At 34.3% G+C, this 19238-nt stretch overlaps 2 protein-coding genes across 2 annotated transcripts; both read right to left on the reverse strand.

Moving 5' to 3' along the window:
* Positions 1-325: 325 nt before the first annotated feature.
* LOC143611983 (prefoldin subunit 2-like) lies at positions 326-4150 on the reverse strand. Its single transcript, XM_077086075.1, has 2 exons — positions 4039-4150; positions 326-898 (listed from the first exon to the last, which is right to left on the reverse strand). The coding sequence occupies exon 2, from the start codon at positions 892-894 to the stop codon at positions 454-456; it is 441 nt and encodes a 146-aa protein (XP_076942190.1). The 5' UTR covers positions 895-898; positions 4039-4150; the 3' UTR covers positions 326-453.
* Positions 4151-14713: 10563 nt separating this feature from the next.
* Positions 14714-15766, reverse strand: LOC143611980 (protein LIGHT-DEPENDENT SHORT HYPOCOTYLS 5-like). The gene has a single exon (XM_077086071.1). It carries the CDS (start codon positions 15468-15470, stop codon positions 14799-14801), a length of 672 nt encoding a protein of 223 aa, XP_076942186.1. The 5' UTR covers positions 15471-15766; the 3' UTR covers positions 14714-14798.
* Positions 15767-19238: the final 3472 nt, after the last annotated feature.

Here is a 19238-nt window from a genome sequence, read left to right on the forward strand (position 1 = left end):
GTGCGTGTTTTGAATATCTTAATGAATAAGCATACATGAACAATAGTGAATGTCTGAATGAATGTGTGTTTATGCTTATTTGTACAGTTTTGTTACATATTATTTTTTCATTTGTAACATACATCATGTATTCTATATAACTATATAAGAAAAATTTATTCAAAATGTCTAACCACGTTTACGCTAAAAATGCACTGCCATGCTGACCATCCAACCCAGCCTGTTTGATTTGCCAGTTTACAGAAAACATATTTGACAGTCGGATCACAAATTCGTTCATAAGCCACAAAATCTTACCAGCACAAAACTAGCGCATGGGTTCAAATCAAAATATCAAAAGTAGCAAAAACTAGAAAACCTCCTAACTAATAATCTTACAAACCAAAAATCTTGTTCAACGTTTATGAAAACCCACGATAACCATCACAAAATCAAAATAACAATCACAAAACATTACGCATTAGCGGGCCCAACAAGAACACCCTGTGCAGACCCTTCCTTCTTGCTATTATCATCCACAGACTCACCATCATTTTTCCTAATCCGAATCTTGTACTTAGTTTCAAAATCAGTCAACTCTTTCTTCTTCCTCTCCAAAGCTTCATTAAGTCTAGCAATCACCACTTCAATTCCCTCCTTATTTTGTTGCACAGCTGGCAAAACTTCCTTGATAGTTCTTTCAACGAGCACCCCACCAATCATTCTGTAGCAACGCCTTGTAGGGTCGAGTGGCTGTATGGCGTTAATGACCAATGAGTGTTCACTTACTTCCATCTCGAGTTCAGTGATTTTGGAGTAAATTTGATTCATTTCGGTTCTTATGCTGCCATATTTGGCTGCAACTTCTTGCTCGTTTATCGGGTCCTTGTGTTCACTTCCAGAAACACCAGCCATGATACTGAAGTTTTATTGTCTACCTAAAGCAGGTCGAATGGATAAACTTTAAAACGAGTCAATGGGTAAATGTGTGTGTAAAACTATAAAACAGGTTTAATGGATCAACTTTAAAAAGGGTCAAATAGATGTAAAAAGGGTCATATGGGGTAAACTTCAAAACAGGCTAGCAATGTAACAAGTCAAATAGGTCAAGCGACACGTTAACAGTCTTTTCTAAATTGTTTTATTTCAAAAGTTCTATTACCTTAACCTTTTTGAAAAACTAGAAGTGGAAGGACGAAAAAATTGTAGTGGGTCTAGACGTAATGTTTACCCTTGTAAACAAACCTAACGAACACAAACGGGGCATGATTGTGTTCGCTCATTTAACTTTAACCGAACAAACAATAGAACATGAACAATTAAACAAACAGGGTTTTCTTGTACATGCCCGTTCATTAGTAGTACAAACGAACAGTTCACGCACGTAAACGAACATGACTGCACATATATGAATGTAAATAACGGAGTGAACCCCAATTAAAGTCAATCTATTGAGCCTAAAAACTAACAAAACTCGACTAAGTGTAACGAGTGAAATATTTCATAAACTCAGAAACTATAATGGGCATAAGAAATTAGGTAAATATATAGAGAAACGTAAACGAGCGTTCAGAAACATAGACGAACGAACGAGGCTTGTATTCATGTTCGTTCATTTAACTAAACGGACAAAAAGGAAATTTATGAGCATACTACAGGCCTATTAATGTTCATGTCAACCAACACTTTCAGAAAAGAATTCAAGAAACATATAAATAAATGATTTAAATAAAAATATAGTGCAGATGAAGTGCCAACTAACAGATATGATTCACATTATAGATTCTAATACTACCAGAAAGAGGCAAATTCAAATTGGGTATTTAGCTGGTTAAATTATCTACAGTTGTGAAATATAAAGAGAAGATCATATATTGTTATTCACCTAAATTATCCAATCTCTCATTTTCATTCATCACTCTAAACATTCTACCAGCAAAACATGATATTGTCAGTAGCAAATAAATCCAAATTTGTTACAAGCTTATGGCACAATTTAATATGAAGATAAAAAGACGGTGCTTAGAGTCACGAACTACTATGGCTTCATCTAACAGCTTATACAAGCTGATGATTCTAGAACCGATACCAAAACAATTGACATATTGATATCCAATATTGAGTTAAGACTTAAGAGTATGGACACATGCCAGCAAACTATGTCTTCCACTGTTCCACAACTTACATGTCCAGAATAGAATCATCATATTAGGTAAATATATAAAGAAACATAGACGAACAGTTCATGTACGTAAACAAACATGACAGCACATAGATGAACGAAAATAACGGAGTGAACACCAACTTAAGGTAAACTGAAAATCAATCTATCAAGCCTAAAAAGTTGATAAAACTTGACTAATTGTCACGAGTGATATATTTCATAAACTCAACAAAATTATAACGTGCATAAAAAGGGCGCGTCCTTCCCGGTGCTCTCAATGTTCTAACGCACACACCTGATTCCGTATATATATAAAGAAACGTAAACGAACGTTCACGAACATAAACGAATAAACGAGGCTTGTGTCCATGTTCATTCATGTAACTAAATGAACAAGAAGAAAGCGTGTCCATGTTCGCTCATTTATTAAGTAAATAAACATATATAAACTTCCCACAGAACGGTTCATGTATGATTCACCGAATGTTTAGCTGGTTTACAGGCCTAGTAATGTTCAGGTCAACGACGCTTAACAGTTTAGAAAAGAATTGGAAAAACATAAAACCGAATAATGTAAATAAAAAAAACACAGTGCAGAACTGCATATGAAATGACAGCTAAAAAATATGATTCAGATTATGGATTCCAAAATTACCAGAAAGAGGTAAAATCAAATTGGGTTTTTAGTTGATTAAATTTATCTACAATTGTGTATTATAAGGAGAATATCATAATATAATATATTGAGTTCACTTAAATTATCCAATCTCCCCTTAACATTCACAACTCTAAACATTCAACCAGCAAAACGTTATATCGTCAGTAGCAAAAAACATCCAAATTTGTTACAACACATGTTAATATGAGCATAAAAAGACAGTTTTTAGAGTCACGAACACTACGGCTTCATCTAACAACTTCTACAAGTTGATGATTCTAGAATCAATACCCAAACAATTGAGGTTTTATTATCCAATATAGAGTATAAACGCATGCCAGCAAACATCTTCCACAACATAAATGTCCAGATTAGAATCATCATGTTTCAAGCCCTAATAACAACTTCTGGTTCAACAAATAAAACTTATAAAAGCCATATATTTCATTTTTATAAGTTGAAATACACTTAAGGCATGGTTGTAAAAATCCCGCCTAGCCTCAAATTAATCACTAGTCCCTACCCCACCGATTAGTTTCCATTTGGTTAAACTCGGTCAACAAAACTGAAACTTTTATATATAAAATTTGGTATATATTTGTATACTTCAAAAACTACATATAAATTCCAATCCGATTAATCGCTAGCCCCTACCTCACCGCCTAAGAAGTTAATGCGGAAAAATTTCGGATATCGGTCAAGGACCGAAATCTGAGATATCGGTTATCGGCTATCGCACTGAGATATCGGTAATTTTAATATCATGTAAAATTCATATATATATAGCAATTTAACACTAATAATTCAGTATCGTCTCCTACCATTAACAAATTAACCTTTTGAAAATTGCAAAACACTAACAAGCGTAGCAAGTAAGAATTGATTAAGACTTAAAACACTGATATCGAGAATATCGATGATATATCAGTCAAATATCATTCCAATATCGGTCAATATCGTTAATAATATTGGTACCGATATTCTGACTGATATATCGGCGATGTCGACTGCATAGCTCACCGCCCGACTAGTGTCTAACAAGTTCTACAACACTGCTTGTATGTGTGAAATCAAAAACCAATAGCAAAAGATTAAACTTTGTTTGAGGCATTTCGTCGAACAGTTGGGCGGCATAGAGTAATTGTTTGAATAATAAGCAGCAGGTTGGTTTTAATATCGTTAATAGTTCATAGTTAACTGTTGTAAGAAAATAATACAGATCTTGATGGAAACTTACTGAGATTTGAACGGTTTGATTGACAGAGATGATAGCTTCCGGTGATACACGAGTGAGAGACGATGTTGGATTCGGAAACCCTAAAATATCCCCAAAGTCTAAAGTGGTTTATGACCTATGACTAGAGACATGCGAAAAACGTTCAGCGAAAAGTTTGTTTATGTTTATTCGTTTAATAAATGAATGAACATGAACATAAAAATTTGTTTGAAGGGCTAAATGAGTGAACATAAAACGTTAAGGTATTCGTTTATGTCCGTCTCTGTGTGTGTGTGTTTTTTTTTTCCATGTGTGTGTTTGTTTATTAAAGGCTTTTTATATTCTTTAATGACTATTTTAATCTTGTTACGTAGGTTCAAGCAAAATCATTTAACTATGAAAGAAAAATATATGTTATGAATATAATGTGATTAATTTATATGCAAATCAACATATTAATATGAATGTTAATAGACCATTCCCAGTCAGACAAATCAAATAAAACATGTTTTGTGTGTTATTTGTGTTTGTTTTGAACAATAAATCAAATTCATTTTCTTACATAAACAACAAATTTCATTCGGTTAGATATTCATGAATTATCCATTTCCATTTGTCAAATAAGAGCTTAACTGACAAACATATTCTAACAACCCCATTTTTTATGATTAATGTAGTATATGAATTTTTAGATGATAATCATAATTTGATATATAACATTTATATATTCATTATAATAGAATTAAGGAAAATTGAATTTTAATAATCACAACTTAATGCAGTTGGCCAATAATAATCCCAATTTTGAAAATAGCTGTCACTGGTCCCAACTTTCACACTATTTGTTTTCACTGGACCTCTGTTAAAAAAAACTTAACGAAGTTACGTTTTTTTCAAATTTCAAATTGATAGTTTAGGGTTTTTGATCGGAATGAGGATACGAGTCGATTTATGTAAAACTTACCTTCAAACGGTTGTCCAAACGACTAAAGGATGCCTCAATTCCGGTGTTTAAACTTTTATTTAACAAAAATCAAGTTGTTTGAAACGGTGTTTCGAGTTAAGTTTTACATAAATCGACTCGTATCCCCATTCCGATCAAAAGCCCTAAAATATCAGTTTGAAATTTGAAAAAAACTTAACTTCGTTAAGTTTTTTTTAACGGAGGTCCAGTGAAAACAAATAGTGTGAAAGTTGGGACCAGTTACAGCTATTTTCAAAGTTGGGATTATTATCGGCCAACTGCATTAAGTTGGGATTATTAAAATCCAATTTTCCTATAATTAATTAAAAAATAATAAACTTAAGTAGGCTGGTTTAAGCGTAGACACCTAATCAAACTCAATAAGTAAACCTTGAGATTGAGTTTGTTAAGTAAAAAAGCTTCAAATATAAGCTCAATTTCGTTTAAGGTTGGATCAATTTAACGTTTTAACTATCCGATCTCAAAGCTCACATCAAATCCTGTTTGAAAACAACAAATAAAATGAATCACATGAATTGATGACATGAGAATATTGACAATGAAATTAGAGGAAGTGATCATTTTGTTGGACAGCGGGCAAGGTTGTGAGCAAATGAAAAACAAACATCGTTTGAAGGTAAATTACAAAATAAATTACAATCGAAATAAACCAAATATGAAGCTGTAGAGTCAAAATAGCTAAGGTCACGTGCTTGATGTGATTCTTTTAAAACGGATTCAGCGTCTCTTTCGAGTGTATAACAAGAACTAGTAGTATATACTGCCAGAGTTCAGCATTCTAGTTAGTAGCAATGCGCAACATCAACAAGAGCTCGCGTATACGAACACTGACAAACCACAACATATATATCACTTTCTGAATAACACACAGAGAGAAAGTTACATGGACCTAATTTATATGTTGCTAGTGAAACATATATAGAAAGTGACAAGGGCCTAATTATATGTTGTTAGTTATGTAATTTTGTCGTATTCTCGAATTACTTCGTTTAGCTGACTCAACAGTTAAAGAGATCTTTGATACTAGAAAGTTTACCATATATAAATGTGAAAGTGACAACCGCTCTCTTTAAATGTATTTTCATCTCAAAACAACTCGTGTTATTTCATAAAATTACATGTATCATCTGTCCATCCAGGGCCGGTCCAAGGGTGTGGCAGGGTAGTCGATGGCACAGACCCGACATCCCGCTAGGCCTGATTTTTTTTTTTTAAATTATATTTACTTTTATGAAAAAATATATGTATATTCAATGTTTCAACACAATTACATGACCACTAGCCTGGTATAGTTGTAATGGGTATGACATCTAACCAAAATGTTGTGGGTTCTAATCTTATTTGAGACATTTTTAAGTTTATTTTTATACAAAGTTTTTTTACACAACTCAAATTATAATAAAATAAACTCATTTAGAATTAAATTGTTTAAACCAAAAAAATATTCCTTTTACTAAAGGCCCAAGAAAAAGTTTCGTGTTCTCGGGGGCGGGCCTGAGTCTATCAAATCTTCAAGTTAGTTGTAAGTATTTTGCTTACTGAAATTAAATTGCTTTTGTTTAAATTTTGATTGGGTTGTTCTTGTAATGTGTAACTTTCTGATTGGGCCCAAGATATTGTGGGGCCAGGCTAGGGGATTTTCCATGATTGAGGGCTTGCTAATATGTCATGATCCAACAATAAAGTAGACGTATTTTGATACTTTTTTTAATAATTTTGTTAATAATTAAGTAAGATGCATTAAACATATTCAAATTTCAAATCTAATACAAGAAGTAAAAGGTTACACAAAAAATACACCTTCAAATATGACTTTTTCATATGTGGCTTAGAGACTACATGTTTACATATGAACGGAACCACTAAAAGAAAATATTTAATTTGGTCAGAGCTTAAACCGTTTTGTACCAAAAAGAAAACCATCTAAATGAGACAAATTGAATATAAATCGCTTAGCTCCTGATTGATGTTGAATGGGAAAGAGGATGAATTAGATATGCATCGGTCATATCTTATTGAAACAAACAATCCCTTAATCATATATAACTTACCAAAATATTTTTCTAATAAGCAGTTTACTACGAATCATGGAATTTTTTTATTTAGCATATAAGAGATGAGCATTATCACACAGTTAATTTTAGAAAAAAATATAATAAAATAAAAATAGGATGTTGATTTGAAAACATGGATTTATAATTGTAATCAGAAGGAGAGTGATTTGAAATTGTGAATGCGACCTTTTCATATGACTTCTCCATTGAGCTCTATACTGTTTAAACTCTTAAACCTCTATCCACCTCAATTACAAGTACAACTTACAAGTTCAACTCCAAAAGTTCAATTGATCACTAAAGATGACATTTCACAGTTCAACTGATCAAAATTTTAAATTCTTACTTTTTCTTGACTTAGGTCGGTCCATGTACTGATGTACATGCATTATGTTACAACCGAAGGCCATGACCCAGGCCCATTGGCAGTCGAGCAACCCACACGTAAACGGTCCACAAAAGTAATTAACAAGCCATCTCGTTATACTGAAGAATAAGAATCATGATGGAAACTTTGGAGAATTATCATCTATTTTAAATTACTTTATTTTTCTAGTTTGAATTTGAGTTTGAGGATGGTTGTTTTTAGTTTATCTGTATCGTTTATTTCCTTTATATATGGTTTGAACTTTCATTAGTAATCAAAAAATATTATTTGGTTTTCTCTTCTTCTTCTTCTTTAGAGATTTTCGGTTGTCTAAAATAAACCGTATCATATTAAGTATATATATAATTTTAAATTCTAGAATTATTGTAACGTGTTATAAAACGATTGTATTGTACCAAACTACCAATACCACTTTTTAGTGATGTTTCATGTTGAAGAAACACTAAGTGACCCCGACAGATTAAGGATAATCTTAGGGTTAAGTAGATGTTTCCTACGAGGGTTAGGTCCGGTAAAGATGGTTATTCTTCTCAACCTGCAAAACAGACACCGTAAGCTCGTCACTGAGAGGGGGGGGGGGGTTCCTCCTTGTGACCACCCTCCGGCGTGAGAATCAGACTAGGTTGCTCTGAATATAAATGTATATAGAGAAATAGCTAGAGAGAAGATGATGATACCGTTCCAAGGTGTTGGAGTATTTATAGCCGAATGTAGGTTTCCAAGCAGGTACGGCCAGCTGTATATAATATTCCTTTTCCACCAACTATGGGCTACGTTCGTGCCACGATGGGAGTTGGTGGGTAGGCAGCGGCTGATAGTGACATTTTGTACTGGAGCGTGCTCCTCCTCGTACTATTGTCAGTGAGCTGTCACCCTGTGATTGGTTCATGGGTTGCTTTTGTCAGATCTTGTCTATTTGTCCATACCTTGGTAGGTATAGTACAAAAGATCTTCTAGAAGCGTACGGACTGGCTCTTTTGGCGGGAATATTCCCGCCCTGCTCATTCCTTCTTCAGGTGACATTGCTGAAGTATAAGAGTTAGTGCCTTATGCGTGTAGCCTTACTGTTAGTGCGGGTAGCCTTCCTTCTTGGCTTGTACCCATAGCTGCGGGGACAGGCAGGGTACTGTATCAAGGGAGGCTTTCCTGCGGGGACAACTGGCTTACTGCGTGTAAGGTCTTCATCTCTGAGCATGGTGGGTCCTGCGGATCCAGTTGGTCTTTGCGCAGACGTACCTCTTCAAGGTGAGTCTTGCGGGTCCAACTGGGCTTTGCGGGGACCTACCTCTTCACATGTTATGTACTCTCTTCTTCTTGTCATACTATTCATTTCATCTAGTATACGGTCATATAACCCTAGCACACAGGTGTATAGCCATGGTATCTGAGCGTACAATTCAGAATAGCCCCAAGTATACATGTGTGTATAACCCCGGTTTACAGCGTATAATTTTCGAATCAGTAAGAGATGGTTGATTAATGAATGAGCTTACACACTGAATGATCAAACACAAAGACCGAAATAGAATATCTACGTAAGTCAATAAGAATATAAAAACAAAAGATATTGAATCTAAGATTTTATAAAAAATTTAAATAAATAGTGTTTGGGCAACCAAGGTAAAAAAGCAACACCTGAGACTTAGACCGAGACTGCAGCTTTGAAGGTGGCCCCACGTGTGTATGCAATCTTAGTTTAGTTAGTGCATCCAAAAGTGTAGGGACCATCATAGATAATTAGATATGAACGCATATATTCTTTAGGAGATGATTTGTATAATTAAGTTATTAGATATAATAAATGAACAAAATTAAATATTAACAAAAATAATTTGCTTTTTATAAAATATGCATCTTAAACATATTTTGGGTATACTTTTTTCTTTTAACAACAAAAGCCCGGACACTCGATATCACTCAGACAAATAGATCACATTTCCGTTCAGAGAACAAAATTGGGTGCCCAACCCACCCAGGCACCCACATAAGAGGAAACCTCAACTAAAAAAACTTTTTGTTTGACCTAGATCAAATTGCTTCAGGCGAGACCCTGATTACATCATAAATAAACTATAACATTAACATATTCGATTAATTAAAATAAAAAATATAATGTTAACAAAAATATAAAATTTGAAAAAAAAATATATGTAGTTAAGAGTTTAAAAGAATTAGTTAAGTTTAGCAATAGTTTTATAATGGAAATTTTGTCACTAGGATTAAAGAAAAATCGATTTCCGTTGACAATCCGTCTGTGACCATTGATAAAACTATTACCCGTACTTGCTAAGTTCCATCAGAGATAACCTGCATCAGTGATTTGTTAGCAACCCTGTGTTAAAACTATTACTTACGCTATGTATTAGGATGGAGTATCATGGAAAGGAAGCCACTTTCACACCACGATACTTTTGAATGCTCCTTCTATTACATACAGTTCTAGCCCTTATGTGGTAGTGAAAGTAGATACGACATCCGTTGTCATTTTTGATGTTATTATTCCCTATTAAAGATCTCAACTAATTTTGAGACTTTATAGTCGTAGCAATCAAATTCTAGTGGTGGATTGTTCGACGGACATTTGATTGTTGTTGGTATTCATAAGTATCGATGGTGATCATCTAACATGATAGTTGGTACTTTGATTAAGATTCATTGTTGTACTATTGCATTAGGAGAAAGTGAGAAACCATAAGCGTAGAAAGTGCATTATGTCTCTAGTTAAACACATCAAAATGTGGCTTGCAAGATCTCTAATCCATATAAACTACATATAAGTATTTGTTTGAACCATCCGTAATTATGTCTAGAAGAAAATTAATTTAAGCAAATCAATCAATGAATGTTGTGCAAAAACTTCATTGTAGATACTATGGCTGAGTCGTGTATCAACCATTTAAAGTATAAGCCAAAATTGTGTCAGGAGATGAATGAATTTGCAAAAATCAATTGAGAGAAGAATCATAGGTCGACGGTGAAAAGTATGTGCAAATTAGTACTATAAAATGAGTTGAGTTGGAATCTCGAATCATCAAAAAGCCTAAACATCATTCAATATGCAAGGCACAGTATAAATAAAATGGGTTGAAATTGAGGTTTGAATCTCTTAAAAATTACAACATATTTACAATGTTTTGTAAAATCGTTCCAAGGTTTATAGGTCACTCAAAATGAGAATGACTTAAATATTTGAAGTTAAAATGATCACTAAAGAAAGTCTTATAACATTAATATAGTTTTATGGTAATTTTTGGTTTTAAAAAAATGCTTAAAATGTTTGAAAATATTTTCAAAAGAAGATTTCAACTTGGGTGTTTTATAAGATATCAATCATAAGACAAATCAATGATTACTAGAGACATGAGAAATGATTAATGAGGTAAAAGTTATTAGAGATCACTAACAAAATTAGTGAAGGTTGTAAAGTTGGCTTTATCCTTTTAAAGATGTTGCAAAATATTATAGATACCGTAGACTTGATGTAAGATGAATTAGTTAACAACCATATAAACCACTAAAAAAACTTTGTGTTCACGTGTTGGTATTTCGCCCACTTTAAACGTTTTCATGTATTATTTTCACCCAATAAATGCTTCATACAAAATATAGTAGTAAGAAGTCTAAAGATTTAAAAGGGGTAATAAATTTTAATGGATGATACATGTGGTATAGAATCATAGGTATATCTTAATTTGTTCTCTTTTGAAAAATTACAATTTTAGTCGATTGTTTGTAATCGCATAACGAATAAGTCCATAACATTAACTAAGTTTAACACTTGGTTGTCATATTGATTCTAATTGACTATTTTACCCTTTAACTTAAAAAAAACATTAAAAAGAACGAAACCCCGACAGTCGCAAAACACATATAGCATCCATTAATATTCTAGGATTTTCGTTACGGTCTAGTAGTGTACTCGATGAGTCTAAAGAACTCTCTTTGAATATCAACACCTTCTTCAAATCATGGCTATCATTGAAGATTGCCTATCGTCCAAATGAATTTTAGAAAATGTTAAGTCTTGTATTTTGGACCATAGTTTTTTTAAGGTTTCGGGTTACTTTATTGAAAAATGACAAAATAATCAACTTACATCCTTATAACATTCGTTTTCAATGTTTGCTAGCATTAAAGAACAGTCAAGTCACAAAGTTTTAAAATGTTGGAGTAAATTCATAATTTATAGAAGTTGAAAACAAATCTAAAATGTGGCCATACCACAAACTGTTTGTATAAAAAATAAGTCTAAGATTCATGAAAACGTTAAAAGAGTAAACCGTAAAATGATAGGAGTTTTGTTATGCGACTTATAGAACACATCCTTTATTAATGTATCTTTGTGATGTCGCTAGAAAACATTTACGTTTTCCCATTGAGGCGTTCACTATAATTGTGAAGTTTTCATAAAACATTTGAGAGTCTTTATGATAAATGAAAAAGAAACAAAAAGAAATCGATAAAAAAAATATCACAAATTAAGTTCCAAAACTATACAAAATCAATGTCATATAACAATTAAGAAACATATAAGAAATAGGTTTCTATATAGTTTTTTAGTTAGTTAAAAGTATATTTTTGTAAATTAAATTAAAAATAAAAAAAATTAGTATGGTGATAAAAAAAAGTATCTGTGTAAAAGATGAAAAGATCTTCATAGACAAGGACAAATAATATACTAGTACATGAGACAAATGAGCAAGGGTATAATATATGTATTAAAAAAATAATATAAGATTAATACAACTACAGTAAAAAAATTACGTACGTATTACCACCTTCATAAACTAATATTTTTAAATAGGGAATATCCTTTACAATAGTAACCAAGTTTCCTCATTGTTCTAATTAGATCACTCATTCTTTTCTTTGTCTCAATTAGATCATTTAAGTTTAGTTTAATGTTCTAATTATATATTTTTTACCTATTCAATAGATTACATGCTGACATGTCAAATTTTATATTTTAAATGTTTTTTTATTGATGATGTGTTTTTTTTCAAATTTATTTTGTCTTTAAATTATTATATACATATATAAAATCACCATCATCCCCACCTTCATCAGTCAATCAGTTCATAGCCCCACCACCTAACCTCTGGTCATCTTCTCCGGTGACACATGTAACTTCCGACGACAATTAACTTTTCCGATCTGTCTCACAAAAACCAAAGCTTCCGTCAGTGAAGAGGTAGGTTCCAGCAGAGCCCAGTTGGACCCGCAAGACTCACCTTGCAGAGGGACGTCTGCGCAAGGACCAACTGGTTCCGCAGGACCCACCATGCTCAGAGATGAAGACCTTACGCGCAATACGCCAGCTGTTCCCGCAGGGAAAGCCTCCCAATGGTGAAGTACCCCGCCTGTCCTCGCAGCTGCGGATACAAGCCATCAGGGAAGGCTACCCGCACTAATAGCAAGGCTACACGCACAAGGCACTAACTCAATAATTCAGTGTCACCTGAAGGAATGACCAAGGCGGGAATACTCCCGCCCAAATGAGCCAGTCCGTATGCTTCTGGAAGATCTTTTGTACTATACCTGCCAAGGTATGGACAAAATAGACAAGATCTGACCAAAGCAGCCCATGAACCAATCACAGGGTGACAGCTCACCGACAACAGTACGAGGAGGAGCATGCTCTAGTACTGTTTGTCACTATTAGCCGCTGCCTACTCACCAACCCTTGTCGTGGCACGCACAAAGCCTGCAGTTGGTGGAAAGGGAACAGTACACAGCCGGCCTTCTCGCTATCAGCCGCTGCCTACCCACCAACCAGCATGGCACGTGCGTAGCCCATAGTTGGTAGAACAGGAATATTCTACAGCTGGCTGTACCTGCTTGGAAACCTACCTTCGGCTATAAATACTCCAACACCTTGAAACGGTATCATCATCTTATATCTTACCTTCACTAGCTATTTCTCTCAATATACACTTATATTCAGAGCAATCTAGTCTGATTCTCACGCCGGAGGGTGGTCACAAGGAGGAACCCCCCCTTCTCAGTGACGAGCTCACGGTGTCTGTTTTGCAGGTCATCTGAAGAACATTCTTCTTTGCCGGACCTAACCCTCGTGGGAAACATTACTTAACCCCCAGATTATCCATAATCTGCCCGGGGTCACTTAGTGTTTCTTCAGTCAGATCATTCTTGCCGGCAACTACTCTCCGACGACGTGTACGGCGTACCGATCTGAGTTCGATCCAATTGCAGTCACAATCTTTCTAGCCCACCGCTCTTGCACCTTGTTCACTGCCAAAAACGGGGATCCGGTGGGGTGGGGGTTGTGCGGAGATGACAAGAGGCAGATAGTGGATTTCGTTTCTCCGGCCACCTAAACACCGCCGCGTGGCACGAGCTCCGATCTTGTGTTGATATCGTAGGTTGTTTCCGGCGACCAGATCTTGTATTACACCTTCAGTTTTGGTTTTCGGCGATCTGCAAACACCCGCGAGTATACCCAAACACCATCGGTTTTGCTGCTCCGATTACACCCGTCGTAGCCGGAGAAGGAAAAAGGGTCGGGGGATGTCGACGGAAGGCGGTGGTGTGGTGTTGTGGTCCGGTGATGGTGTGAAGAAACAGAGTGAGAGGGTAGAGACGAGAGAGGGGTGGCCGGAGTTGGTGAAGAAGATGACCGGACTTAAAGACCCGGGAAACAAAATATAACTTTTATTATTTTAATCATTAAATCCAAATGATTTTTAGACATTAGCAGTTCAGCATAAAACATAAAAGAAAATGGATAACAAAAATGACATGTAAGCAGTTTACCTGCTAAACAGTTAAATTATCTAAGATTAAAACATTATTTATAAGTTAATGACTTGATTGGAACAAATGAAAGAATGAGTGACTAAATTGAAACAAAGTTGAAACTTTGTTACTATTCTACAGAATTGTTCCTTTTAAATATAGCAAAGTGTTTCCTTAATGAGTTTATTTATATTTTAAAAATAACACTATAATACTAACAATCGTGACTAATGATTAATGAAAAATAGTTAAGAGTATTCTAGAACACCCACGCCAAAATACAGCCATCGGCTCACACGAGCAAAGACGAAACAACAAAAACAAGCCCGAACTACACAAGCTTTATACCGTATTTATATAAATCTTAACGAGCTACTTTCATAAATTTATAATCCTAGACATTCCTAGTAACATTTATACCGTTAATTTTTAATACATTTTTTAAAAAAACTAGACATAATAAATCAACTACTTTTGTAAGGAGTGAAATTATGATACTTGAAGTTCATTACAATTGCAAGATAATTAAAAAAATATTAAAACAATAAAAAATTACTCTTAATTTTAATTGTAATTAAACACTAATAACAATTAAGGTCTAATCAACATTTTCTAAAGGTGTAGAAGTAGCCGATGCTTCACCAGCTCCACCGTCACCGCCACCACCACCGTCATCCACCGATACTTTAACACCGCCTGCAGTCCCTCCGGCCGGCCGTTTTCTCTTCTTTTCATACGGAATACCTCTAGCTTTAGCTTGACTCTCTCTAACTTCCCTTAAATACATCCTCACAGCTCTTGCTCCAAACGGATTAAGCTCCGGCTTGCCTCCGTTCTCCTCGTAGGCGGCTCGAAGCCGCCCGATAAGCGCGTCTAGGCTCCCCCAAGCTTGCCTGAGTTGACAAGTACATGGAGCTGGAGGATTAGGTTGACCAAAGTATTGACAACCAGTCACATGGACTTTAGTTTTTCCAAACTGGTCTAAGTACTTTAAGAACTCAATCACATGCGCGCCGCTACACCTGGATAAAGTTAGCGGCGGCTTGTGATTGCTTAAGTATTGTAGAAACGTGTTCCAGTCCCGTCGTTTCTGGGACTCGTATCTACTGGGTGGTTGTTGCTGCTGAGGCTGCTGTTGTTGTGCTGGTGGTACAACAGCAGCAGGAGCAACAACCACATGTGCTGACCTCCCAGTGATGGAGGCATGTGAAGTGCTGTCATCACCGCCGGGAGGTTCTGCTGACCCGGATCCAGATGTTGCTGGATCCATATGGGGATTTTAAATATTGTGATTTGATTGAAAGGGTGTGAATATATATGAATATGAATGTACTTTGGTGATATAGGGTGATGAAGAAGATGAAGATTTGATGTGTAATTCTTTTAGGGTTTGATTGATTTGTGAGAATGAAAATGGTGGTTTTGTGGAGAGAGATGGTGATGATGAGACGTAAATAGAAAAGAAATATGAATGATTCAGTGAATGTACGACTGGATGAATTTTCTTGGCCAAAAAATAGACTTGGTGACTATTAAGTTTTGTCATATATCAAATAATATATACAAATAATAAAAACATGTCTACAATCATACGTGACATGTATAATATGATTGTATATCTGTGTTATATAACATAGTAGTAATACTACGGGAAAATATTCAATACAATAATACCTTAACATATAATAGGTATGCGAATCCTTTTTTTCGTCATGAAATCGATCCATGAAATCACATCCCAATATCTCGGAATCGTCAATACATATTCAATTAATCATTGGTTCACCGGAAAAAAACAGTTTTGGATGGTTAATCGATCAATTTTTTACGTTTTTTTCACGAAAACCGTTTTTGAGCGTTTTAGATTTTTGGCTGAGCGTTTTAGGGTTTAGTTAAGCGTTTTAGTTTTTTGGCTAAGCGTTTTAGGGTTTGGTTGAGCGTTTTTTAGCGTTTTAGTAACTTTGCCTTTGTTTTTTGTCTTTGAGCGTCTCACGTACCTATCGTAAGTTAAGACATTATTGTACAATATCTTTTCCACTAATACTAGTACATGTATACTTTTATTATGTATAACGGTAAGACAAAAAGGTGGCTACATGTGAAACTAAAGGTTGTGTTTTGTTCATGTTGCAAGTTGCATTTTGAGTTAGATTCCTTTGGGGTAACTAAAAGACTGAATTGTTTGCGTTGCAATGATTTTGTACAATGATTTTCTTTTCTTTTTCAGAAATTTGTCCATTTTATTTTTTAATTTGTGAGTTGGTAATCAATTCCCATCTTGAAAATGAAACCAACTACTTCACCAATGTCTATTGGATGCTTTGTATATTTTTTAAATTATCATATTTATAATTGTGGTATCAAGTATCAACTAGTAATATTTGTTATATTTTGAATATATTATATTACAAAAATTGGATAGAAAGTCATTAATAATAAACACTCTTTTAGACTTTAGTTATTTTGCTAGTACTTCTTGTTGTTGCTTTTTATAAAGCTGTGATAATATTTAAAATTAAGATATGTTTATATATAAATTATTTTAGCCCCCACAATAATAATTGTATTTAAATTATTATTTTCTATTCGCTAACGTATATAATGTTTTGAAGACCAAACAGACGAACAGTTAAATCAGAAGCTTCAGCGGTTTATAGGTTAACCAAAAATAACATATGGCAAACAAAGAGAGGAGGAAGTCATTGGTGATCTTCCATTGATTCGATATGGACATCTTAAAAACCATACGATTCGTTTTTGCTTGGACTATTAGATCATGACCGAGCCTACAACATGGCAAATTCTGTTTTAACCAGATTGATCGATCTAGACCAATTTCCAAAACACTACACTAACTTGAATATAAATTTGAACATTGAACACAACCAAACATTCTTTTACATAAATATATATATCATGTAAATAAATATATGGCATGAGATATATGGTAAGTGTGTGTGTGATATTGTTTATTATTTGGGACAAAATCTCAATAATTGGAATTTAAAAAATGTAAAAAATGAAGAAGTTTTATTGGAGTGGATTATTTCCCCCCACCCACCATTCAAATAGATGTCGGGTCTCTTTCCTACTGATTTTGACATTATGAAAGCTTATGACTTTGTAGATAAACATCTACCCTTCATATTAGTTTATACTTACAATGGGTAATTATTGAAGGGTTAAATTAATTTAAGGATGCTAAGAAAATGGAACCATATAATATTATGGCTTCCAATTAACCTTGGAAGTAGTTTATAGTAAACACGACACGAAAATAATTGAGTTTTAGGTGTTTACAATTACTTGTTTAACCAATTTAAATTATTATTATAAAAATAAAGACAATATATAATTGGTATGGGGTGTATTGGTTTTATTAATCCCAACCACATATCACATTTTGATCGCTGTCAATCCAAACTAAGATATTAGTTGCTTCCGGTCTCAACTTTTAACTTATTTGTTATCAACGGCCAGTGACTAACAGAATCCTAACTTCGTTACTTGCATGTCGTCGGAAAAACGATTTTGGCAGGAAAAGTCACATTTTTTGCCGGTAAACTCAACTTGAAAACTACCACCACCACCAATTGACTCACGACCAACCAACCACCACCATTTGAGCACCACTAATCGATTCCGACAATGTTTATAGGGTTCCAGTGACCTCAATAACTTGGGCTTTTACTAGAAAAAGTTTTCTAACAGCCTGATCTAAGGCTACAAAGATATTTGGGACGGAAACTTTGAGTTTTCCGGCAAAATGTGAGTTTTCCGGTAAAAAAATGTTTTTGCGGTGACCTGCAAGTAACGACGTTAGGATCCAGTTAGTCACGGACCGTTGGGAACAAATATGCAAAAAGTTGGGACCGACAGCGACCAAATGATAATAATTGGGATTAATAAAATCAAATACACCTTTTAATGCACGAAAACGTATACTGCCCATTTTAACCCATGTACACTTTATTGCGACTCGTTTTCAGATGTTATACAACCCGGGAAAAGTTATCGTCGACCTTTTAATGATCGTTTTCGAATGCGATTTTGGCTTTTAAATAAGACACAAGATGAGTTATGAAGTGGTAGTAATGGAAAAGGATGGGCAACTCTTTTGGATATCATGGCGTCTTGAAAATGAAACCTTTCAACAAACTCCAATTTCTACACCCTTTTTTTGACGTCAAATAAATGATTGTTTTATCGTAATAGATGTTTTAGAATACCACGTTAGAATAATAAAAAAGGATATTAAATCTATTTCGTCAATATTCATCTAGAACCTGATTTTACTGATTTGTTTATCAATTATAATAGTACTTTTATATTATTTTTTATCTATATTATAATAATATTATCAGTCTCATACCCGTTATGTACACTTTTTATAGTTTGTTAAAAAGTATGGGTTAAGATTTTGATGTATATTTCTTAGTCGTTTCAATCTTTATATAACTTTTATTACCTAAGAATTTAGAAATATAAAAAGCTAAAAAAGACAGTGGAATAATAGATCACACTATTACCCAAAAAGGCAAAAACAAATAAGATAAACTGCGGTTTGTTCAAATATGCGGTTTTAGTCTAATAGTTTTAAATTTGTGATTTTCGTCCCTGTGGTTTCGTTTCACCTGCAATTAAACCCAAATTCATTAACTCCGTAAAGTCTGGTCGTTAAATCCATCAGCGTACCCTTCACGTGAGGGGCATTTTTGTCCCTTTTCCCCAAATACACCCTAGCCCCTCACGTGAGGGGGCTTACGAATTACGACTGAGGTTATTTGGAGAGAAAAAGGACAAATATGCCCCTCACGTGAGAGGCACACTGATGCGGTTCACGACCACACTTTACAGGTTAATGAATTTGGGTTTAATTGCAAGTGAAATGAAACAAAAAAGACGAAAATCGCAAATTTGAAACTATTGGACTAAAACCGCAGATTTGGACAAACCACAGTGATGAAAACACAGTTCACTCTAGAAATAAAATTATGTTTACAGAATTACAGGTATAAACAAGTATGTAAATTTCGAG

Source organism: Bidens hawaiensis, unplaced genomic scaffold, assembly GCF_021521415.1.
Source record: "Bidens hawaiensis isolate Kalapana, Puna unplaced genomic scaffold, B.hawaiensis_p1.1 tig00032863_1, whole genome shotgun sequence".
NCBI lineage: Eukaryota > Viridiplantae > Streptophyta > Magnoliopsida > Asterales > Asteraceae > Bidens > Bidens hawaiensis.